This window comes from Hyla sarda, chromosome 9 (assembly GCF_029499605.1).
Source record: "Hyla sarda isolate aHylSar1 chromosome 9, aHylSar1.hap1, whole genome shotgun sequence".
In the NCBI taxonomy this organism is placed as follows: domain Eukaryota; kingdom Metazoa; phylum Chordata; class Amphibia; order Anura; family Hylidae; genus Hyla; species Hyla sarda.
In genome coordinates this window covers 163,226,563-163,252,612 of record NC_079197.1, presented here as the reverse complement: position 1 = coordinate 163,252,612, position 26,050 = coordinate 163,226,563, and the positions used below count along the sequence as shown (strand labels likewise).

Below are 26,050 nucleotides of genomic sequence, written 5' to 3'. Positions count from 1 at the left end.
CCTCCTGGGCTGGAGAGTGTATTACAGAAGCTGTGAGACTACACCTGCCAGGAGGAGTTATAGAGGGAGCTGTATTATAGCGTCTGGTTACAGCCCTCCTATAGAGTGTGAATGTATAGATCTGATTGTGACAGGAATAGATGATCCCACTATAATCAGGAGAATGGGGGAGATACCTGTATAAAGTGTATGGGGTCGGGGGCGATGGGATGTGGCAAGCAGTGGTCTACAACCTGCGGACCTCCAGATGTTGCAAAACTACAACTCCCAGCATGCCCGGACAGCCAACGGCTGTCCGGGCATGCTGGGAGTTGTAGTTTTGCAACATCTGGAGGTTCGCAGGTTGAAGACCACAATACCAGATGTCGCTTTGGATTTACCCTTTAAGGACAATTTTATTTTTACATTTTCGTTTTTTCCTCCTCGACTTCTAAAAATCATAACTCTTTCATATTTTCATCCACAGACTAGTATGAGGGCTTGTTTTTTGCGCGACCAGTTGTCCGTTGTAATGACATCACTCATTATATCATAAAATGTACGGCGCAACCAAAAAAAAATACTATTTGTGTGGAGAAATTGATAAGAAAACTGCAATTTTGCAAGTTTTGAAAGGTTTTGTTCTCACGCCGTACACTTTACGGTAAAAATAACGTGTGTTCTTTATTCTGTGGGTCAATACGATTACAATGATCCCATGATTATATACTTTTCTATTATTATACCACTTAAAAAAAAAACACTAACTTTTTAATCAAATTAGTGCGTTTAAAATCCCTCTATTTTGCTGACCTATAGCTCATTTTTCCGTATAAGTGGCGGTATGAGGGCTCATTTTTTGCGCCATGATCTGTATTTTTTTTTTATACCACATTTGCATGTATAAAACTTTTAATACATTTTTTTATAATTTTTTGTTATAATTTTTTTGTTATTTTTTAACGTTCACGCAGTACAGGATAATTATTATATTTACGCACGCGGCGATACCAAATATGTTTATTAAAAAATTGTTTTTACTCTTTTTGGGGGTAAAATGGGGGGAAAAAGGGACAATTTCAATTTTTATTGGGGGAGGGGATTTTTCAAATTTTTTTCACTTTTATTTTTTTACACTTTTTATGTCCCCATAGGGGACTATCTATAGCAATCGTTTGATTACTAATGCTGTTCAGTGCTATGTATAGGACACAGCACTGCTCAGTATTATCGGTGATCTTCTGATCTGGTCTGAACGATCTCAGACCAGAGCAGAAGGCGCTGGGAAACGACCGGAGGCAGGTGAGGGGACCTCCGGCCGCCATAAAATAAGATCGGATCCCCACGGCAGGGCTTCGGGCGATCCGATCATGCATTTTTCTGACCGCAATCCCGCAGATGTCGTTATCTGTATTGACCACGGCATCTGAGGGGTTAATGGCAGACATCCGTGCCATTGCGGATGTCGGCCATTACCAGCTGGTCCCCGGCTGTTATCAGCCGTGACCTGCCGCCCGCGACCCGAGCATCGCTCCAATGCTCGCAGTCCTGTACAGGACGTAAATGTACGTCCTGGTGCGTTAAGTACCACCGCACCAGGACGTGCATTTACGTCCTGCGTCGTTAAAGGGGTACTCCGGTGGAAAACTTTTTTTTTTTTTTTAAATCAACTGGTGCCAGAAAGTTAAATAGATTTGTAAATTACTTAATTAAAAAATCTTAATCCTTCCAGGACTTATTAGCTGCTGAATACTACAGAGGAAATTATTTTCTTTTTGGAACACAGGGCTCTCTGCTGACATCACGAGCACAGTGCTCTCTGCTGACATCTCTGCCCATTTTAGGAACTGTCCAGAGCAGCATATGTTTCCTATGGGGATTTTCTCCCACTCTGGACAGTTCTTAAAATGGACAGAGAGCACTGTGGTCGTGATGTCAGCAGAGAGCTCTGTGTTCCAAAAAGAAAATTATTTCCTCTGTAGTATTCAGCAGCTAATAAGTACTGGAAGGATTAAGATTTTTTTTTTTTTATAGAAGTAATTTACAAATCTGTTTAACTTTCTGCCACCAGGTGATTAAAAAAAAAAAAGTTTTCCACCCGAGTACTCCTTTAATGTAGTGTTTCCCAACCAGGGTGCCACCAGCTGTTGCAAAACTACAACTCCCAGCATGCCCGGACAGCCGTTGGCTGTCCGGGCATGCTGGGAGTTGTAGTTTTGCAACAGTAGTAGGTGTCCTGGTTGGGAAACACTGCTTTAATAGTTATATTGCACATAAACAGTGTGAATGACGCCTTGTTAGCAGAACCCACTGGATTATCTGAGAATAGGAAACTGATCACTTTGTGTATAACATTTTCTGCACTCTCTTGTGTACAGTCCCTGTGGGGTCCCCCCTGCTGACCTGATATCGGTGAAGTAACCATTGAACACTAATAACCGTGTGTCTGTAGGATGCCAGGTCGCGGTGATTATGTGGATGAACCATGTGACTTGCGCCATCTTGCACTTATGGGCGTCAGCCATCATCATAACACTGATCCTGGGGCAGCTTCACAGCAATGTATATGAGGGCATTGTTGTATGTGTGAAACATATTCGTCTAAAGGAGAACTCCGGCCAAAAATAACTTATCCCCTATCCCGGGCATAGGCAACCTTCGGCACTGCAGATGTTTTGGACTACATCTCCCATGATGCTTTGACAAAGAAAGCATCATGGGAGATGTAGTCCAAAACATCTGCAGTGCCGAAGGTTGCCTATGCCTGGGATAGGGGATAAGTAGCTGATTGCGAGGGGTCCAACCGCTGCCCCCCCCCCCCCCCCGCACGATCACTGGGACGGGTCCCTGGCGCTCAGTGAGGAGTGCGTTTAGTCTACCGCTAGACGGCACGCGCTCCATTCGTTTCTGTGGAATGAATGAGTGCCGGGTCCCGTCCACGGGGGGTGGATAGAGGATAAGTAATTTTTCCGCGGAGATCTCCTTTAAATGGGCTCGGTCACTTTGAATTTTTTTTACATGTCACAGAGACATGTGAAAAGTTTTGATTGGTTGGGGTGTCAGTGTTAAGACCAATCAGGAGAACGAAGTGCATGGCAGCGCGATTTACTGCCCAACTGGTAGCAATCTATGGTGCTACCGTGCACTTCTCCCCATTCGTTCTCCTGATTAGTGGGGGTATTTTGAAATGACCGGTGCACTGCTGACATACAGGTGTATACTTACACATATACCACCACTACACGGTAATGATACCCACACAGCTCATCCTCACATGATGCTATACCTCCAGGCTGGCATATAGGTGGGGTCTTTTCCACCACCTATTGTTTCTTCTTCACATTATGTTACCAGCCGACCAATCGTTCATTCTATGTTATTGTGGTGAGCCACGCGGTGTGAAGGTGAGGTGTATGGGGCAGATGGTATTAACCCCTAAATGTTCGTGACGCCAGGGCGTGGTTTTCCCGGTAACCACCTGGAGGTAGCACCGCTAGTCCTAGTTTAGGCAGGGTAATAATAGTCCAAGACCAGGTCAGGGTTAACGGTAGCTTTACTGAGGTAGACAAATGGTAACAGTCTTTACAGCTAGGCAAATATCCCAGAGAGGTGGCCAGTAACACGGAGGGGACCTCGCAGCTTGCTTGGACTTGCAGTGTTTGGACAGACTTCAACTCAGCCCACGCTGACTATAATAGACTTGACTGGAGGTAGTGACAGTAGACAGAGATGACTTGACTTACTGACATGTGGCTTCTGGTTAGGCTTGAGGCCTCCAGATGTGCTGGACACTGGCTCTGAGACGTCTGCATGAGACTTTACCTCGGCAGAGAATGAATCACAAGAGAGAGATTGTAATGGCCGCCCCTCTTATAAAGGGGGGCTGAGCCCAAAGCCGATAGGTCAAGCTGCAGGTCACCTGTTTAGCGGGTGCTCTCTGGGTAAAAAAAACACATCATGTGACTAACTCAAAGGTCTGTTATACATAATATATATTACTATGGGGGAGACACTGCAGGAGGGCCCCTAGGGCAAAGAGGGACTCAACCTGACAGGGCCTAAGTACTGTATGGGACTATATCCCGTACTGGGACATCACAGAATGCATATCAGACATTAGAGCCCGTTGCCTTAATAAGCCCCAGGTTTAGAGGTGCCACACAAGACTAAGGTGATGGTATATGGGCATGGGCATTTTCTTGGCCAATCAGAAGAAATCCCTAAGAAAGCAACGGTCCACAGCCAGAACATGGCAACCTCCCCTGCTAAGCGTCATATAATGAGGCCAATAACAGCCCGCTGACCTCCCAACATGACAGTACCCTTTAACAGTCTGTGGAGTCCACTTTATATGTTTGTATAATGTGGACAGACCCTTCTGCCAGTGTCTACCCAAACAGGGAGACCCCAGCTGTTGCTATACTACAGCTCAGTTAAAGGCTGTCAGGGCATGCTGCTCAGGAAGACAATGCATTATGCAGGTACTAACCCATTTTTAGTGTTTGTTTTTTCTTCTCATTTCAGATCTGTGTATGCAGAGGATTACATGGGGTTCCGTGGACTACGGCGATGAACTGCATTTAAAAAAAAAATAAAATGGCTAACGAGGGCTGTGGGGGAGTGTTTTTTTAAATAAAACTTTTTTGCCAATGTGTCATATTTTTTATTTTATTTACATTTTTAGGCATAGTAGGGGAAGCTGCTTTACTAGGTTGTTTGCCCCCCAAAAGAGCTAGTGCTAACCCCCAATTATTACCCCGCTACCCACCGCCACATGGTTACCGGGAAAAGCCAGTACCAACAGGCCCGAAGCGTCAAATATGGGGCTTCTGGGCCTAGGCCATAACAAGCTGGTGTTATTAAGACTGGGGAGAGCCAGGTCCTCGCTCACCCCGGTAACATCAGGCTGTTGCTGCTTGGTTGGTATCTGGCTAAGAATGAAAATACAGGGAACACAGGTTTTAAATGTATTTATTTTTGGAAAAAAAATGTGTAGTTCCCCCCAACTAAGCAGCAATAGCCTGACGTTACCAAGGTAGGCGAGGACCATTGTTACTTGTCCTCCACAGCTTAAATAATGACAGGCTGTTACCGCCTAGGCTCAGGAGCAACATTTTTGACGCTCTGGGCCTCTTGGTACCCTCTCTTCCCGGTACCCCAGTGGTGATGTGGGCTAACGCTAGGCCCTGGCTTAGTAACGGATTCCGTCTATAAGACAGCTGCCACTACGAAGCCTGAAAATTCATTTAAAAAAAATACAACATATTGGAAAAATTATTTTATTTAAAAAAACACTTGCCCACAGCCCTTATTGGCCATTTTATTAAAAGAAAAAAAATGCAGGCCATTGCCGTAGTCCACGGAATCTGCCGTAGTCCTCTGAAACGGGAAAGAAAAAAAATGGGCTAGTACATGCATAATGCATTTTCTTCTCAAACTGGGAGCCTCTAATTGTTGGAAAACTACAACTCCCAGCAAGCCCTGACCTTTGGCTGTCCTCTGGGAGTTGTAGTTTAGAAACAGCTGGAGTCTCCCTGTCTGGGAAGACACTGCTAGAAGGGTTTGTTCACATTATACCGACATACAAGGTGAACAGAGCCTCATACTTACTACTCTGGCTCCCAGCTGTAGCTCTGCCCCCAAATTACATAATCACTAGGGGGCGGAGCTACACAGACACGGCCAGGACAGGAGCCAGGGAGGTAAGTGGACGTCGTCTTATTTATACACTATATACAGACATCTATAGACGACTGTGTATAGCCACCAAAGGGGTTATAGGAGCAGGGAGTCCTGTCAGTATAGTGATCGGCTCCTGTATAGTATACACGGGTACACTATGCACCCCGGCATACTATAAGACTGGGGGAGGTAAGTCTGTATCTGGGTAGTGGTGGCTCCATATGGATGACGATAGCTGATAGAGGCCTCTGTCCTCTTCCAACTCATGGCCAGGACCTGAGCTCGCTGGTTAGAAGACAGATGTGGATCTTTTTATCAAAGGGGCACCATGTAGGTAGGAATTCAGTGGTTTACCCCCTAGGCATGAGCCGAGGGTCACTTTAAAGAGGTGCTCAGATACCAGTCACTGGGCATACGCATAGGAACAACAGATGTATTATAGTTGGTGTCTTCTAGTGGTTAATACAAGTGTTTCTTATTTCTTTGTAGAATGCAGCATCTAGTAAGTCCCAGGGAGGGGAAAGAAAAGTGGCGTGAAGAGTGGTTTCAGAACAAAACAAAAAGTTGTGTAGGACCCCTTAATCTAAAACTTATACCTTATCCTGCAGAGAGGGGATACGTTTTTCTGTCATTTTAAGTTTGAGACATCTCCTTTATATGATCACATTCCTGATGTCCATGGTCAACAGTGTAAACGCAAATAAAATCTAAACGCCACAATTGTTGCTTTATTATCACATCCTAGAGAAAAAGCAAATAAAAAGTGATCAAAAACTAAATACTATGCAAAAGTGGTGCCGGTAAAAACTACAGTTCACGGCCAAAAAAATTCAAACACTGCGCTGGTCCTTAAAAAAAAAAATAAAAAATCCCATAGAGATACATCAAGGGGTGTCCAGATAAGGTGCTGCCCCCTGTGGTGACCCCAGCAGCAGCAGCCTGGGTCTGTGGAGGGGATTGTGCAGGACCAAGCAGGGAGGGACCAGGGGGGTAAATACCTGGAGTTCGGCACCAATGAGGGGCCCAAGGGGACACAACCCTATTGAGGTTCAGTGTCAGACCCCAAACCACTATCCCTGCACTCACTGCTGTACAGTACTGACCCAATAATGACTATACTGAGGGGACATGCTGAGACTTGTAGTCCACATCCTGTCACAATCAGATCTATACATTCACACTCTATAGGAGGGCTGTAACCAGACGCTATAATACAGCTCCCTCTATAACTCCTCCTGGCAGGTGTAGTCTCACAGCTTCTGTAATACACTCTCCAGCCCAGGAGGTAGGGGATATACCGCATAATGTGCACATAACATCATCCAGCAGCGATAATACACACAATGGAGGAGACGGGAGGATGAAGATCTCCATCACCTTCTATTACTTACACTCGCGCCGCATCTTCTAGACTCTTCCCGAACTCTCTCACACGCCCCGCCCCTATCCCGCGCTAATTGGCTGAGCAGTTCTCTGACTGACAGCTCCGCCTGGAATTGTCCCGAAATTTCTCTCACACCCATGACGTCACTAACAGCCGCCGCCGCTGATTGGAGGAATCTGACGGCTCGCTAGAACACTCGCGAATATTCCCGCCCTCTAGTTGTAATGCTCGTCAGTGATTGGCTGGTTCTGCAGGGAACACTCGGGAATGTTCGGGATGTTGCTAGGCGATGCAGGGAGCGTGGTGAGGAGGGCGCTGTGATTGGTTAGGAGGCCGGTGAGGTGTCTGCACTGTACACAGATATATAGAGACCGTGCAGTGCGGAGGAGCAGTCACTGATAACACTCGCTATCTGACACACGAGCTGCAAAGAGCAACTTCAGGAGAAGCTCCACACGGCTGAGCCGATCACTGAGAAGCCGATCACTGCACTCCTTCCCGATCACTGCACTCATTCCCGATCACTGCACTCATTCCCGATCACTGCACTCATTCCCCGATCACTTCCAGCACACTCATCCTGAGAGAAGATGGCATCTAAAGGAGTGGCCATTGGCATTGACCTGGGCACCACCTACTCCTGTGTGGGGGTCTTCCAGCACGGCAAGGTGGAGATCATCGCCAACGACCAGGGAAACCGCACCACCCCCAGCTACGTGGCCTTCACCGACACCGAGAGACTGATCGGAGACGCCGCCAAGAACCAGGTGGCCCTCAACCCCCAGAACACCGTCTTTGATGCCAAGAGGCTGATTGGCAGGAAGTTTGATGACCCCGTTGTGCAGAGTGACATGAAGCACTGGCCCTTCCAGGTGGTGAGCGATGGGGGAAAGCCCAAGGTGAAGGTGGAGTATAAAGGAGAGCAGAAGACTTTCTCCCCTGAGGAGATCTCCTCTATGGTGCTGCTGAAGATGAAGGAGACCGCAGAGGCTTACCTGGGCCATCCCGTCACCAATGCCGTCATCACTGTGCCAGCCTACTTCAACGACTCCCAGCGACAGGCCACCAAAGACGCCGGGGTCATCGCTGGACTCAACGTGCTGAGGATCATCAATGAGCCTACAGCAGCCGCCATCGCATATGGCCTGGACAAGGGATCCCGCGGGGAGCGCAACGTCCTCATTTTCGACCTGGGAGGTGGCACCTTTGATGTCTCCATCCTCACCATCGATGATGGCATCTTTGAGGTAAAGGCCACAGCGGGTGACACTCATCTGGGTGGAGAGGACTTTGATAACAGAATGGTTAATCACTTTGTGGAAGAATTCAAACGCAAACATAAGAAGGACATTACCCAAAACAAGCGGGCCCTGAGGAGACTGAGGACAGCCTGTGAGAGAGCCAAGCGCACCCTGTCCTCCAGCACCCAGGCAAGCATCGAGATCGACTCCTTGTATGAGGGCATTGACTTCTACACCTCCATCACTAGAGCCCGCTTTGAGGAGCTGTGTTCTGACCTCTTCCGTGGTACCCTGGAGCCTGTGGAGAAAGCCCTGCGAGATGCCAAGCTAGACAAGTCACAGATCCATGAAATTGTCCTAGTGGGGGGCTCCACACGTATCCCCAAGGTGCAGAAGCTGCTGCAGGACTTCTTCAATGGCCGAGAACTGAACAAGAGCATCAATCCAGATGAAGCTGTGGCCTTTGGGGCTGCAGTCCAGGCCGCCATCCTCATGGGAGACAAGTCTGAGAATGTGCAGGACCTTCTTCTACTAGATGTGGCTCCTCTGTCTTTGGGTCTGGAGACAGCTGGAGGTGTCATGACTGTCCTCATCAAACGCAACACCACCATCCCCACCAAACAGACCCAAGTATTCAGCACATACTCCGACAACCAGCCAGGTGTCCTCATTCAGGTGTATGAGGGTGAGAGAGCCATGACCAAGGACAATAATCTGTTGGGCAAATTTGACCTGAATGGAATCCCCCCTGCTCCCCGAGGTGTTCCCCAAATTGAGGTGACCTTTGATATAGACGCCAATGGTATCCTCAATGTGTCTGCTGTGGACAAGAGCTCAGGCAAACAGAACAAGATCACAATAACCAACGACAAAGGCCGACTAAGCAAAGAGGAGATCGAGAAGATGGTGCAAGATGCTGAGAAGTACAAAGCAGATGATGATGCACAGAGAGAGAAAGTTGCTGCCAAAAACGCCCTGGAGTCCTATACCTTCAGCATTAAGAGTATGGTGGAAGACGAGAACATGAAGGGGAAGATTAGTGATGAAGACAAGAGGATCATCTCCGACAAGTGTAAGGAAACCATCGCCTGGCTGGAGAGCAACCAACTGGCTGAGAAAGAGGAGTATACCCATAAGCAGAAGGAGCTGGAGAAGGTGTGCCAACCCATCATCACCAAGCTGTACCAGGGAGGTATGCCAGGGGGAATGCCAGGAGGTATGCCCGGTGCTAGCTGTGGTGCACAGGCCAGACAAGGTGGCAGCTCTGGGCCCACCATTGAGGAGGTGGATTAAGAACTCTTATAAAATGGACATGGACTCAATGTTAAGGTTTTATTACAAACTGGTTTCACTTTCAATGTTCATACCTCAATGCCTGTTATGAATTGTTTACACTAAGAGACTTTCTATAGAGTAATTGTAAATTTTTAGCAGTTTATACACGAAGATGTTTATATCTATACTGCTGGTTACAGTCCTGATATGTCTCATGTTTTTGTAAAAATTTCATAAATGACCTTATTATTTTGCCTTAATAAATGTCTGTTATAACACATTTTGTAGTTGGTGTTTTATGTGTGTATTGGTAACATTTCTCATGTCATAACAATCACAGTTATATAGATCTATTATCGGGTATATGCTATTCAATGAATAGCCTATACCCAATAATAGAGCTATAAAACTGATTCCTTGATTGTATCACAGTTATTTAGTATATATGATATCTTTATAGTGTATGTGTCATTTGGTGGGAAAAAAAAAATTATTTTATGATATGATTTATTTAAAAGCAGTGCCTCTCTGCACATTCTTGGCTGGATTCACACAATTTGGCCAGCATTTTAGCCAAAAGGAGGTTTTGAACAGATACAGGGAAAAGTATACCGTATATACACGAGTATAAGCTGAGTTTTTCAGCACGATTTTTTGTGCTGAAAACACCCCCCTCAGCTTATACTCGAGTGAACTCTCCGCCCTCAGTGGTCTTCAACCTGCGGACCTCCAGATGTTTCAAAACTACAACTCCCAACATGCCCAGACAGCCATCGGCTGTCCGGGCATGCTGGGAGTTTTAGTTTTGAAACATCTGGAGGTCCGCAGGTTGAAGACCACTGCCCGGGCCTTCGTCATCATCTAGACCCCCTCCCCCCCTTTAGTTTTGTACTCACCTCCGCTCGGCGGGATGCTAGGGTGAGCTGGTCCAGGCCATCTGTGCTGCAGGGACCGTCCGGTGGGGAGGAATAGTCGTTCCGGGCTGTCCATCTTCACCCGGGGGGGGGCCTCTTCTCCGCGCTTTGGGCCCGGCCCCGGAATAATGATGTTGCCTTGACGACGACACACAGGGACGAGAAGAGGCCCCCCCAGGGTGAGTACAAAACTTAAGGGGGGGGGAGGGGGTCTGGATGATGACGAAGGCCCAGGCAGTGGTCTTCAACCTGCGGACCTCCAGATGTTTCAAAACTACAACTCCCAGCATGCCCGGACAGCCGATGGCTGGTAGGTGAGTCCTGCTAGGTGAGTTGTAGCAACATCCGGATGGCCACAGTTTACAGTGGTCTCTAAACCTTGGCCCTCCAGATGTTGCAAAACTACAACTCCCAGCATGCCCAGACAGCTGTTTGCTGTGTGGGCATGCTGGGACTTGTAGTTTTGCAATATTTAGAGGGGTTCAGGTTGTAGATAACTAAGTGGTCTCAAACTGTAGCCCTCCAGATGTTGCAAAACTACAACTCTCAGCATGCCCAGACAGCAGTTTGCTGTCTGGGCATGCTGCGAGTTGTAGTTTTGCAACATCTGGAGGGCCACAGTTTTGAGACCACTGGACAGTGATTTACAACTTGAACCCCTCTAAATCTTGCAAAACTACAACTCCCAGCATTCAGAAACAGCATAAGGCTGTCTTGGCATGCTGGGAGTTGTACTTGCGTGCCTCCAGCCATTGCATAACTACATCTCCCAGCATGCCCTTCCGCAATCAGTGCATGCTGGGAGTTGTAGTTTTGCAACAGCTGGAGGCACACTGGTTGGAAAATACTGAGTTAGGTCATAGAACCTAACTCAAGGTTTTCCAGCCAGTGTGCCTCCAGCTGTTGCAAAACTACAACTCCCAGCATGCATGGTCTGTCAGTGCATGCTGGGAGTTGTAGTTTTGACCCCCCTCCCATGTGAATGTACAGGCTACATTCACACTGGCGGCAGATTACAGTGAGTTCCCCGCTACAAATTTGAGCTGCGGGAAATTTTTCGCCGCAGCTCAAACTCCTAGCGGGAGACTCTAAGTGTAATCTGCCGCCACTGTGAATGTAACCTAAAAACACTACACTACACTAACATAAAATAAAGAGTAAAACACTACATATACACACGTACACTGCCCCCCCCACCTCCCTTCTCCAATAAAAATGAAAAACGTATTGTACGGCAGTGTTTCTAAGATGGAGCCTCCAGCTGTTGCAAAACAAAAACTCCCAGCATTTCTGGACAGCAATTGACTGTCCAAGCATGCTGGGAGTTTAGCAACAGCTGGAGGCACCCTGTTTGGGAATCACTGGCATAGAATACCCCTATGTCCACCCCTATGCAAGTCCCTAATTCAGGCCTCAAATGCGCATGGCGCTTTCACTTTGGAGCCCTGTCGTATTTCAAGGCAACATAATAGGGTCACAAATGGGGTATCTCCGTACACGGGAGAAATTGCCTAACAAATTTTGGGGGGCTTTTTCTCCTTTTACCCCTTATGAAAAGGAACAGTTGGGGTCTACACCAGCATGTTAGTGTAAAAAATAATTTTTGCACTAACATGCTGGTGTTGCCCTATACTTTTCATTTTCACAAGAGGTAAAAGGGAAAAACGCCCCCAAAATTTGTAACACAATTTCTCCCGAGTACGGAGATACCCCATATGTGGGCACAAAGTTCTCTGGGGGCGCACAACAAGGCCCAGAAGGGAGAGTACACCATGTACATTTGAGGTGATTTGCACAGGGGTGGCTGATTGTTACAGCGGTTCTGACAAACGCAAAAAAAAAAAAACACACCCACATGTGACCCCATTTTGGAAACTACACCCCTCACGGAATGTAATAAGAGGTGCAGTGAGAATTTACACCCCACAGGTGTCTGACGGATCTTTGGAACAGTGGTCCGTGAAAATGAAAAATTTTGTACAGCCCACTGTTCCAAAGATCTGTCAGACACCAGTGGGGGGTAAATGCTCACTGTACCCCTCATTACATTCTGTGAGGGGTCTAGTTTCCAAAATGGTATGCCATGTGGGGGTTATTTTGCTGTTCTGGCACCATGTTCCGCTATTAACCCTTGCAAAAATGTGAAATTTGGGGGGAAATCCACATTTTAGTGAAAATTATATTTTTTTTTTACATATGCAAAAGTCGTGAAACACCTGTGGGGTATTAAGGCTCACTTTATTCCTTGTTATGTTCCTCAAGGGGTCTAGTTTCCAAAATGGTATGCCATGTGTTTTTTTTTTTTGCTGTTCTGGCACCATAGGGGCTTCCTAAATGCAACATGCCCCCCGAGCAAAATTTGCTCTCAAAAAGCCAAATATGACTCCTTCTCTTCTGAGCATTGTAGTTCGTCCGCAGTGCACTTCAGGTCCACTTATGGGGTACCTCCATACTCAGAAGAGATGGGGTTACAAATTTTGGGGGGTATTTTCTGCTATTAACCCTTTAAAAAATGTGAAATTTGGGGGAAAACCAACATTTGAGTGAATTTTATTTTATTTTTTTTACATATGCAAAAGTCGTGAAACACCTGTGGGGTATTAAGGTTCACTTTATTCCTTGTTATGTTCCTCAAGGGGTCTAGTTTCCAAAATGGTATGCCATGTGTTTTTTATTTGCTGTTCTGGCACCATAGGGGCTTCCTAAATGCGACATGCCCCCCAAAAACCATTTCAGAAAAACGTACTCTCTAAAATCCCCTTGTCGCTCCTTCGCTTCTGAGCCCTCTACTGCGCCCGCCGAACAATTTACATAGACATATGAGTTATGTACTTACTCGAGAGAAATTGGGCTACAAATATAAGTATACATTTTCTCCTTTTACCCCTTGTAAAAATTCAAAAATTGGGTCTACAAGAACATGCGAGTGTAAAAAATGAAGATTTTGAATTTTCTCCTTCATTTTGCTGCTTTTCCTGTGAAACACCTAAAGGGTTAAAACATTTACTGAATGTCATTTTGAAAACTTTGGGGGGTGCAGTTTTTATAATGGGGTCATTTATGGGGTATTTCTAATATGAAGACCCTTCAAATCCACTTCAAACCAGAACTGGTCCCTGAAAAATTGCGAGTTTGAACATTTTGTGAAAAATTGGAAAATTGCTGCTGACCGTTGAAGCCCTCTGGTGTCTTCCAAAAGTAAAAACTCGTCAATTTTATGATGCAAACATAAAGTAGACATAGGGGCATTTACTAATCTTTTACTATGTAGTCTGGTTTTTACCCTGTTTTTTTCTACTTCATTTTTGACTATGTGCGACAAATTTACTAAATTGTTGCACGGCGTTAATAAATTTGGCACACGTAGGCAAAAGTGGGAAATTTACTTAATGTAGTAGAAAAAATAGTCTGTTCCTTTTTCCTGCTGTCTGAATAGGTTTGGCTGCTGGTTTCCTTCTGGATCTTTTGTTTTTGAGGTTTTTTTTAGCTTTTTCACCACATCTAAATAATTCAATAACTACAGTGGTCCCTCAAGTTACAATATTAATTGGTTACAGGAAAACCATTGTAAGTTGAAACCATTGTATGTTGAGACCATAACTCTATGGAAACGTGGTAATTGGTTCTAAAGGCACCAAAATGTCATCCAAAATAGGAAAAAGTGACAAAGAAAAATAAGTAGATAACTGATATAGATAAAGCAAATCCTTACATATAAAAGTAAGAAAGATCTGCTGGGAGCTGTAAATCACTGTCTATGTCAGTGTTTCCCAAGCAGGGAGCCTCCAGCTGTTGCAAAACTATAACTCCCAGCATGCCTGGACAGCCAAAGGCTGTCCGGGCATGCTGGGAGTTGTAGTTTTGCAAAAGATGGGGCCACCCTGCTTGGCAAACACTGGTCTATGTAGAGGACAGGAGCTTCTTCAGGGGTCCTGTACAGTACAGGCAATGTCCCAAACAAGTAATGGAGTCGCCCTCACCTGGTGTCCAAAAGAGCAGCTAACCCTGATACAGGTAAAGTGTACAGAACATGTAATACCAGACACCAGTCAGTGCATACACTTCAGTAATACAGGGGTTTTACCAGTGAATGCCCATTTTGATTGGTTGGTTCTTCCAGCCATTGACACGTTTTACAGATCTGGACTGTCTGTAGCATTGTATGTTGAGTCTGGTTTCAACTTACGATGGTCCAGAAAAGACCATTGTATGTTGAAACTATTGTATGTTGAGGCCATTGTAAGTTGAGGGATCACTGTAAATTGTAGTCATGGCTCAGAAGTGGTAAACGGCGTTTAGTGTGTGTGTGTGTGTTTATTACATTTTTTTAACACAGTTTTTTTCTCCCTAAATGTACTTACACTTTTTTTTTTTTTGGTTACTTCTTCTACAGATCTGTGTATCCTGTGGACTCCTTCGGATTCGGTGGACTACTTCGATGACCAGCGTTTTTCTTTGCTTGATGTTAATAAAATGGTTAACGAGGGCTTGTGGGGGAGTGTTTTTTGTAATAAATTTTTTTTAAAACCTGTTGTGTTTTATTTTTATTTTACTTTACTAGACAGGCTTAGTAGTGGAAGCTGTCTTATAGACTGAGTCCATTACTAAGCCGGGCTTAGCGTTAGCCACAAAAACAGCTAGCGCTAACCCCCAATTATTACCCCGGTACCCAACACCACAGGGGTGCCGGGAAGAGCCGGTACCAACAGGCCCGGAGCGTCAAAAATGGCGCTCCTGGGCCTAGGCGGTAACAGGCTGGCGTTATTTAGGTTGGGGAGGGCCAGTAACAATGGTCCTCGCCCACCCTGGTAACGTCAGGCTGTTACTGTTTGGTTGGTATTTGGTTGAGAATAAAAATAGGGGGACCCTATGCGTTTTTTTAAATATATTTAATTATTTATTTTTAAAAAAAAAAACGCATAGGGACCCCCCTATTTTCATTCTCAGCCAAATACCAACCAAACAGTAACAGCCTGACGTTCCCAGGGTGGGCGAGGACCATTGTTACTGGCCCTCCCCAGCCTAAATAACGCCAGCCTGTTACCGCCTAGGCCCAGGAGCGCCATTTTTGACGCTCCAGGCCTGTTGGTACTGGCTCTTCCCGGCACCCCTGTGGCGTTGGGTGCCGGGGTAATAATAGGGGGTTAGCGCTAGCTGTTTTTGTGGCTAGCGCTAAGCCCAGGTTAGTAATGGACTCTGTCTATAAGACAGCTTCCACTACTAAGCCTGTCTAGTAAAGTAAGAAAAAAACACAACAGGTTTTAAAAAATTTTTATTACAAAAAACACTCCCCCACAAGCCCTCGTTAACCATTTTATTAAAATCAAACAAAGAAAAACGCTGGTCATCGAAGTAGTCCACCGAATCCGAAGGAGTCCACAGGATAAACGGATCTGAAATGAGAAGAAAACAAAAAAAATGGGTTAGTACATTTATTATCACCTGCTCACACATCTCCCGCCCCGCATGACTACAACTGCCAGCATGCCCTTACAGTAAGGACATGCTGGGAGTTGTAGTTGTGTGGTGCAGGAGATGTGTGGGCAAGTGACAAGCTTGTCCCCTGCCCCCAGCTGCAGGACTACAACTCCCAGCATGCCTTTACAGTAAGGTGGGGCGGAGGCCGGGCACAGTGTTTCCCAACCTGGGACTTGTAGTTTTGCAACATCTGGAGGCACCCTGGTTGGGAAACACTGTTTTAGGCCAGTGTTTCCCAACCAGGGTGCCTCCAGATGTTGCAAAACTACAAGCCCCAGCATGCCTGGACAGTCAAAGGCTGTCTAGGCATGCTGGGAGTTGTAGTTTTGCAACATCTGGAGGCAACCTGGCTGGGAAACACTGGCCTAAAACAGTGTTTCCCAACCAGGGTGCCTCCAGATGTTGCAAAACTACAAGCCCCAGCATGCCTGGACAGTCAAAGGCTGTCCAGGCATGCTGGGAGTTGTAGTTTTGCAACATCTGGAGGCAACCTGGCTGGGAAACACTGGCCTAAAACAGTGTTTCCCAACCAGGGTGCCTCCAGATGTTGCAAAACTACAAGCCCCAGCATGCCTGGACAGTCAAAGGTTGTCCAGGCATGCTGGGAGTTGTAGTCTTGCAACATCTGGAGGCACCCTGGTTGGGAAACACTGGCCTAAAACAGTGTTTCCCAACCAGGGTGACTGTTTTAGGCCAGTGTTTCCCAACTGTTTTAGGCCAGTGTTTCCCAACCAGGGTGCCTCCAGCTGTTGCTAAACTACAACTCCCAGCATGCCTGGACAGCCAAAGGCTGTCCAGGCATGCTGGGAGTTGTAGTCTTGCAACAACTGGAGGCACCCTGGTTGGGAAGCCTGTGCAACTTACCGGCTTCCGTAGGATCCAGCGCTGCACGACACTGCTGCGCGACACTGCCGCGCGACAGTGCCGCGCGACGATCTCCGACAGCGATCGTCGCTGGAGCCTCGGAAGGGTAAGTGAACTTCTTCGCCGGTCCCCTTCAGCTGTTTAGTTTTGCAACAGCTGGAGGACTACAGTTTACAGACCACAAACCAGTGGTCTGCAAACTGTGGCCCTCCAGCTGTTGCAAAACTACAACTCCCAGCATGCCTGGACAGCCAATGGCTGTCCAGGCATGCTGGGAGTTGTAGTCTTGCAACATCTGGAGGCACCCTGGTTGGGAAACACTGTTTTAGGCCAGTGTTTCCCAACAAGGGTGCCTCCAGCTGTTGCAAAACTACAACTCCCAGCATGCCCGGACAGCCAAAGGGTGTCCAGGCATGCTGGGAGTTGTAGTCTTGCAACATCTGGAGGCACCCTGGTTGGGAAACACTGTTTTAGGCCAGTGTTTCCCAACAAGGGTGCCTCCAGCTGTTGCAAAACTACAACTCCCAGCATGCCCGGACAGCCAAAGGGTGTCCAGGCATGCTGGGAGTTGTAGTCTTGCAACATCTGGAGGCACCCTGGTTGGGAAACACTGTTTTAGGCCAGTGTTTCCCAACAAGGGTGCCTCCAGCTGTTGCAAAACTACAACTCCCAGCATGCCCGGACAGCCAAAGGGTGTCCAGGCATGCTGGGAGTTGTAGTCTTGCAACATTTGGAGGCACCCTGGTTGGGAAGCTTGCGCAACTTACCGGCTTCCGTAGGATCCAGCGCTGCACGACACTGCCGCGCGACACTGCCGCGCGACGATCTCCGTCAGCGATCATCGCTGGAGCCTCGGAAGGGTAAGTGAACTTCTTCGCCGGTCCCCTTCAGCTGTTTAGTTTTGCAACAGCTGGAGGACTACAGTTTACAGACCACACACCAGTGGTCTGCAAACTGTGGCCCTCCAGCTGTTGCAAAACTACAACTCCCAGCATGCCCTGACAGCCAAAGCCTATGGCTCTCAGGGCAGGAGCCCGGGCTGACATTACAGTGCAGCCGCCCGGGCTCCTCATACGGTCTCCCCGCTACCCCCCTTGTCTCCCGCCCGGGCTCCTCATACGGCCTCCCCGCTACCCCCCCCCCCTCCCCTTGTCTCCCGCCCGCGCCGCTCAGCTCCCGCTGCTACAAGACTACAACTCCCAGCGTGTCCTCACTGTAAGGCCATGCTGGGACTTGTAGTCTTGCAACAGCAGACAGATGGGAGTTGTGTGGCGCTGGCAGGTGAGAGGGGGGATGTGAATCACTGCAGTGTCCCGGTAGCGCAGTGAGGGTAGCGGGGAGAAAGTATGTCGGAGCCCGGGCGGCAGTAGCTTTTCCTGCTCCATGTTGCAGCTGGAGTAAATTTAGTCAATTTTTATGGCCGTTGCGACAGTTTATTGCGCAACTGTCTCAGTTAATAAATTCCTGACCACTGCAAGTCAAAACTGAAAACTTGCGTAAATTAAGCGGGAATTTTTTTTTTGACTTTCTAGCTCTTGCTAGGGAAAGTCGCACAATTTATAGGGTAGGCGCAATTGCGACAATTTTGCGCCAAAAATAGTCAGAAAAAAATGACTAAACCCCTTAGTAAATGCCCCCCATTGTATATGTGAATCCAAGAAAAAATTTTTGGGAATATCCATTTTCCTTACAAGCAGAGAGCTTCAAAGTTTTTTCATCTAATTTTGGGATTTTTCACCAAGAAAGGATGCAAGTTACCACAAAAATTGACCACTATGTTAAAGTAGAATATGTCACGAAAAAACAATCTCAGAATCAGAATGATAACTAAAAGCATCCCAGAGTTATTAATGTTTAAAGTGACAGTGGTCAGATTTGCAAAAAAGGGCTTCGTCCTAGAGGTGAAAATGGGCTCCGTCCTTAACCCCTTAACGACGCAGGACGTATATTTACGTCCTGCGCCTGCTCCCGCGATATGAAGCGGGATCGCGCCGCGATCCCGCATCATATCGCGTCGGTCCCGGCGCTCATCAACCCTTTAGAAGCGGTGGTCAAAGCTGACCGCCGCTGTGAAAGTGACCCGGCTGCTCAGTCGGGCTGTTCGGGACCGCCGCGGTGAAATCGCGGCGTCTTGAACAGCTGACCGGACACCGGGAGGGCCCTTACCTGCCTCCTCGGTGTCCGATCGGCGAATGACTGCTCCGTGCCTGAGATCCAGGCAGGAGCAGTCAAGCGCCGATAACACTGATCACAGGCGTGTTAATACACGCCTGTGATCTGTGTAAAAGATCAGTGTGTGCAGTGTTATAGGTCCCTATGGAATAATAATGATCAGTGTGTGCAGTGTTATAGGTCCCTATGGGACCTATAACACTGCAAAAAAGAGTTAATAAAGGTCATTTAACCCCTTCCCTAATAAAAGTTTGAATCACCCCCCTTTTCCCATAAAAAAAATAAAACAGTGTAAAAAAATAAATAAATAAACATATGTGGTATCGCCGCGTGCGTAAATGTCCGAACTATAAAAATATATCATTAATTAAACCGCACGGTCAATGGCGTACGCGCAAAAAAATTACAAAGTCCAAAAAGCGTATTTTGGTCACTTTTTATACCATTAGAAAATGAATAAAAAGTGATCAAAAAGTCTGATCAAAACAAAAATCATACCGATAAAAACTTCAGATCACGGTGCAAAAAATGAGCCCTCATACCGCCCTGTACGTGGAAAAATAAAAAAGTTATAGGGGTCAGAAGATGACATTTTTAAACTTATAAATTTTCCTGCATGTAGTTATGATTTTTTCCAGAAGTGCGACAAAATCAAACCTATATAAGTAGGGTATCATTTTAACCGTATGGACCTACAGAATAATGATAAGGTGTCATTTTTACCGAAATATGCACTGCGTAGAAACGGAAGCCCCCAAAATTTACAAAATGGCGTTTTTTCTTCGATTTTGTCGCACAATGATTTTTTTTCCGTTTCGCCGTGCATTTTTGGGTAAAATTACTAATGTCACTGCAAAGTAGAATTGGCGACGCAAAAAATAAGCCATAATATGGATTTTTAGGTGGAAAATTGAAAGGGTTATGATTTTTAAAAGGTAACGGAGGAAAAAACGAAAGTGCAAAAACGGAATCCTTAAGGGGTTAAAGGGGTACGCCGGTGAAAACCTTTTTTCTTTTAAATCAACTGGTGGCAGAAAGTTAAGCATATTTGTAAATTACTTCTATTAAAAAATCTTAATCCTTCCAGTACTTATTAACTGCTGAATGCAACAGAGGAAATTCCTTTCTTTTTGGAACACTGATGACATCATGAGCACAGTGCTCTCTGTTGACATCTCTGTCCATTTTAGCAACCATGCATAGCAGATGTATGCTAAGGGCAGCATGGTGGCTCAGTGGTTAGCACTGCTGGGGACTTGGGTTCAAATCCCACTAAGGACAACAATAAATAAAGTGTTATTATTATTATTATAATAACGTCAGCAGAGAGAACTGTGCTCGTGATGTCATCAGAGAGCATTCCAAAACGAAAATAATTTCCTCTGTAGTATTCAGCAGCTAATAAGTACTGGAAGGATTAAGATTTTTTAATAGAAGTAATTTACAAATATGCTTAACTTTCTGCCACCAGTTGATTTAACCTCTTCAGGACATAGGGCGTATGGATACGCCCTGCATCCCGAGTCCTTAAGGACCGAGGGCGTATCCATACGCCCGTGGGAATTCCGGCCCCCACCGCTAGCCGGTTGGGGACCGGAGCCGGATGCCTGCAGGCATCCCGACGTTCAGCAGGCATCCCGGCATATCGCCCAGGGGGGTCATTATGCCCCCCCATGTCCAGCGATCTGCGGCGATTCCGGGTCAATCGGGTCTCCAGTGACCCGGAATTACTGGCTGTTCGGGGCCGTCTCTGACGGCCCCGAACAGCCAGAGCTTGCAGGGGTGAGGTGGCACTGGTGCCACCTCATGATCGCCCTGATTCGTCGGCCGGATTACCGGCCGACCAATCAGGGCGCCTGCTACGGGTGTCACTCCCGCACCCGCTCCGCCCCTCTTCCGGATGACGTGAGCGGGTGCGGGACGTGCACCCCGGGTGCTGGGGACCCCGATCCCCGGCGTCAATGTTGGGATCGGGGCCCCAGGGGCGGCGGCGGGACTGACCTCATGCGGCTGGATCTTTGGAGGTGAGTGACAGCCTCCTGCTGTTGCTTAGCAACAGCTCCCAGCATGCAAAAAGGGCATGCTGGGAGCTGTAGTTATGCAACAGCAGGAGGCAGACCACCACAACTCCCAGCATGCCCTTATGGGCATGCTGGGACTTATGGTTTTGCAACAGCTGGAGGCACATTTTTTCTATGGAAAAGTGTACCTTCAGCTGTTGTATAACTACAACTCCCAGCTTGCACAAACAGCTAAAGTGCATGCTGGGAGTTGCAGTGGTGCATCTGCTGGTATCATAACTACAACTCCCAGCATGCCCGTTGGCTGTCGGTGACTGCTGAGAGTTGTAGTTTTGCAACAGCTGAAGGCACACTGGTTGTGAAACTCAGAGTTTTTTTTTACCTAACTCAGTGTTTCCCGTCCGGTGTGCCTCCAGCTGTTGCAAACTACAACTCTCAGCAGTCACCGTACACCATGCACCGTACATGCTGGGAGTTGTAGTTTTGCAACAGCTGGAGGCACACTGGTTGTGAAACACTGAGTTAGGTCACAAACTCAGTGATACATAACCAGTGTGCCTACAGTTGTTGCAAAACTACAACTCTCAGCAGTCACCGACAGCCAACGGGCATGCTGGGAGTTGTAGTTATGCAACAGCTGGATGTCCCCCCCCCCCAATGTGAACGTACAGGGTACACTCACATGGGCGGAGGATTACAGTAAGTATCTGGCTGCAAGTTTGAGCTGCCGCAAACTTTCTGCTGCAGCTCAAACTGCCAGCGAGAAACTACTGTGAACCCCCGCCCGTGCGACTGTACCCTAAAAACACTACACTACACTACCACAAAAAATAAAATAAAAAGTTAAAAACACTACATATACACATACCCCTATACAACCCCCCTCCACTCCCCAATAAAAATGAAAAACGTCTGGTACGCCACTGTTTCCAGAACAGAGCCTCCAGCTGTTACAAAACAACTCCCAGTATTGTCGGACAGCCGTTGACTGTCCAGGCATGCTGGGAGTTTTGCAACAGCTGGAGGCACCCTGTTTGGGAATCACTGGCGTAGAATACCCCTATGTCCACCCCTATGCAAGTCCCTAATTTAGGCCTCAAATGCGCATGGCGCTCTCACTTTGGAGCCCTGTCGTATTTCAAGGCAACAGTTTAGGATCACATATGGGGTATCGCCGTACTCGGGAGAAATTGTGTTACAAATTTTGGGGGGTATTTTCTGCTTTTACCCTTTTTAAAAATGTAAAATTTTTGGGAAAACAAGCATTTTAGGTAAAACAAATTTTTATTTTTTTACATATGCAAAAGCCGATCTTTGTCTTGTGTCCTTGGGTATGTTGAAGACCTTGGTCTTGATCAAAACACTCAAATAGCGGTAAGTCGGCTACTTTTCAACGCTAGGTTGTTGATTGCAAAAAATTGGAAAGAGGCTAGGCCGCCGACTCTTGCAGAGTATAAAACTAAAATGGAAAGAGTTATATTATGGGATAAGGCAATATATAATAAGAGAGGAAGTAGTGATCTATTTTCTCAAATCTGGTCAGGATTGCTGGAAGAGTAGTACAGTACGAGGGGAAGGAGGGAGAGGATAAGGTATGATAATTATATAAAAGGAAACATTTTATATATGTATATATATATATATATATATATGTATCATTTTTTTTTTTTTTTTCTGGCTTCGGTGGGTGGGGGGGGGGGAGGGGGGTTGGTACAACGGGGATATACAATGACCATAATTGTGATTGTTGCATATTATGTATTTCTGTTGAGTGAAAATAAATAAAAAAAATCAATTATTAAAAAACATATGCAAAAGTCGTGAAACACCTGTGGGGTATAAAGGTTCACTTAACCCCTTGTTACATTCCCCGAGGGGTCTAGTTTCCAAAATGGTATGCCATGTGGTTTTTTTTTTGCTGTCCTGGCACCATAAGGGCTTCCTAAGTGCGGCATGCCCCCAGAGAAAAATTTGCTTTCAAAAAGCCAAATGTGACTCCTTCTCTTCTGAGACCTGTAGTGCACCAGCAGAGCACTTTTCACCCCCATATGGGGTGTTTTCTGAATCAGGAGAAATTGGGCTTCAAATTTTTAGGGCTATTTTCTGCTATTACCCTTTTTAAAAATAATTTTTTTTTTGGGAAAACAAGCATTTTAGGTAAAAATATATATATATTTTTTTACATTTGCAAAAGTCGTGAAACACCTGTGGGGTATTAAGGTTCACTTTATCCCATGTTACATTCCCCGAGGGGTCTAGTTTCCAAAATGGTATGCCATCTGTTTTTTTTTTGCTGTTCTGGCACCATAAGGGCTTCCTAAATGCAACATGCCCCCCAAAAACCATTTCAGAAAAACGTACTCTCCAAAATCCCCTTGTCGCTCCTTCGCTTCTGAGCCCTCTACTGCGCCCGCCGAACACTTTACATAGACATATGAGGTATGTGCTTACTCGAGAGAAATTGGGTTTTAAATACAAGTAAAAATTTTGTCCTTTTACCCCTTGTAAAAATTCAAAAATTGGGTCTACAAGAACATGCGAGTGTAAAAAATGAAGATTGTGAATTTTCTCCTTCACTTTGCTGCTATTCGTGTGAAACACCTAAAGGGTTAAAACACTTACTGAATGTCATTTTGAATACTTTGGGGGGTGCAGTTTTTATAATGGGGTCATTTATGGGGTATTTCTAATATGAAGACCCTTCAAATTCACTTCAAACCTGAACTGGTCCCTGAAAAATACTGAGTTTGAAAATTTTGTGAAAAATCGGAAAATTGCTGCTGACCGTTGAAGCCCTCTGGTGTCTTTCAAAAGTAAAAACTTGTCAATTTTATGATGCAAACATAAAGTAGACATATTGTATATGTGAACCAAAAAAAAATGTATTCGTAATATACATTTTCCTTTCAAGCAGAAAGCTTCAAAGTTAGAAAAATGCAAAATTTTCAAATTTTTCATCAAATTTACGGATTTTTCACCAAGAAAGGATGCAAGTATCGACAAAAATTTACCACTATGTTAAAGTAGAATATGTCACGAAAAAACAATCTCGGAATCAGAATGATAACTAAAAGCATTCCAGAGTTATTAATGTTTAAAGTGACAGTGGTCAGATGTGCAAAAAACGCTCCGGTCCTTAAGGCCAAAATGGGCTCCGTCCTGAAGGGGTTAAAAGAAAAAAGGTTTTCACCGGAGTACCCCTTGAACTGGGGAAAAGAGTTGGGACAGCACCTGAAGGGTTAAAAGGGAGAACGAGGGGGGAGAAATAGGGGACAGCAACTAAAGGGTTTACAGGGGAGAAAGAGAGGGGACAGCACCTGATGGGTTAAGCTATGAGCTGGATCCTCACTGCAGGGGGGAAGAAGCAGTTCACAGACCTCGCTGCCCTCCCTGCACCAGGACACTGCAGGGAGGATGGAGAATGAAGCTTCTGGCAGGTGTCAGATGTGAAGGTTTCTTAAGACAGGAGGTGGCGCTCACTGAAGATACTGGTGCCGGCTTCCATACTGCACTCCAGGCCGCAGATGCTGCAGGCCAGCAGCGTCTCTTGGTTGATAGGTCATGCCCCTAATTACTGACGACTCAATAATGGAAATTATTGACAACGATTTCCATTATTGATTTTAATAGGTAATGGATTAATTATTGCAGCCCTAGTGTGATCTATTAATTTCATTCCTATTATGTTTTTACCGTATTTACATATACCATACGTGCATGCAGGCAGACAACTGCAAATTTCTGGAGTTTCTGTGGTCTGATTTTGGCCGTGATTCGTGTACAGGTGCAGTATTTTTGTCTTTTGTTCTTATCTAAATCTTTGATGTTGTACTGAAATGGTAAAAACTGCAAACCACAAAAATTCACTGTAAATCGCACACAATTTGTGTTGCAACCACTACATGTTCAGGCAGCTTTAATTTGATTGTTCCATGGAGATACCTCAGTCCATATATCCTATTAGGGTACAAAAAAAGAAGGTTGCAGCAGCACTCTTGGTTAAAAAAATTGAGGCTCTTAGTGCACTTTTTGACCAAAACGTGTCCCCCATACTCCTCGTGGAGGCGGCCTCACTTCGGATAGGACCCTAACACACTTATTCTACTCACCTCTGCTGGGCATATGGCCTCTGACTGGGTGACATGCAGGATCCACATCAATTTAAGAAACCTCCTGTGAAAAGGGTGGGGTACACGGCTAAAGAGGGTGCCGCTCCCCCTAAGTTGCATAGTAACAAAACAAAAAAAGAAAAATAGCCAGCACAACTACCTAATACATGGGTGCACGTTGCTGTGGCAAATATAAAGCTTACAAAAAAAGAAGGTTGCAGCAGCACTCTTGGTAAAAAAAAAATGGAGGCTCTTAGTTTGGTTTTTGCTATGCAAGTTAGGGGGGTAGAACCCCCTCTAGCTGTGCACCCTCCCCTGTTTACAGGAGGTTTTTTAAATTGATAGTGGATCCTGTATGTCACCCAGTCAAAGGCCATATGTCCAACAGAGGTGAGCGGATTAAGCATGTTAGGGTTCCATCCGAAGTGAGGCCACCTCCGCCTGGTGGATGGGGGACACGTTTTGATCAAAAAGTGCGCTAAGAGCCTCAATTTTTTTGACCAAGAGTGCTGCTGTAACCTTCTTTTTTGTAAACTTCCTATTAGGGTATATGGACAGCATCTGAATTGTTGATAACTATATCTCCCCTGCACCCAATGACTCCTGCTTCCCTCAGCTATTTGCAGGGAGAGGGTTCCGGGCTGATAACCTTGGCAGCCATATTTGATGTCTTCTATCCAGCTAGCTCAGGTCCTGGCAATGAGCTGATATTGAGTTTTACTTTAAAGAGGACAAGTTGTCTTTTCAAAAACTGTCAGCTGTCATCCTCCATGTGCAGCCACCACTCCACTGATATGGGAGCATTTTATTTTCTCCACCACTGTTCACTAGTTGTCGGTGTCTTAATGGTTCAGCCGTCTAATATGCTAATGAGGCTCAGGATCAGAACTTTCCAAACTTTTCATGTCGGAGACATACTCTTTGCTGTACC

General features: G+C 46.0%; 1 protein-coding gene across 1 annotated transcript; it reads left to right on the top strand.

The window, feature by feature from the left end:
- The first annotated feature begins 7,210 nt into the window (after positions 1-7,210).
- On the top strand, positions 7,211-9,835 carry LOC130291864 (heat shock 70 kDa protein-like). The gene has a single exon (XM_056541274.1). The coding sequence runs from the start codon at positions 7,636-7,638 to the stop codon at positions 9,577-9,579; it is 1,944 nt and encodes a 647-aa protein (XP_056397249.1). The 5' UTR covers positions 7,211-7,635; the 3' UTR covers positions 9,580-9,835.
- Positions 9,836-26,050: the final 16,215 nt, after the last annotated feature.

Coding starts and splice junctions, on each gene's coding strand:
- LOC130291864 (XM_056541274.1), top strand. CDS start 7,636: ATGGCATCTAAAGGAGTGGCCATTGGCATTGACCTGGGCACCACCTAC.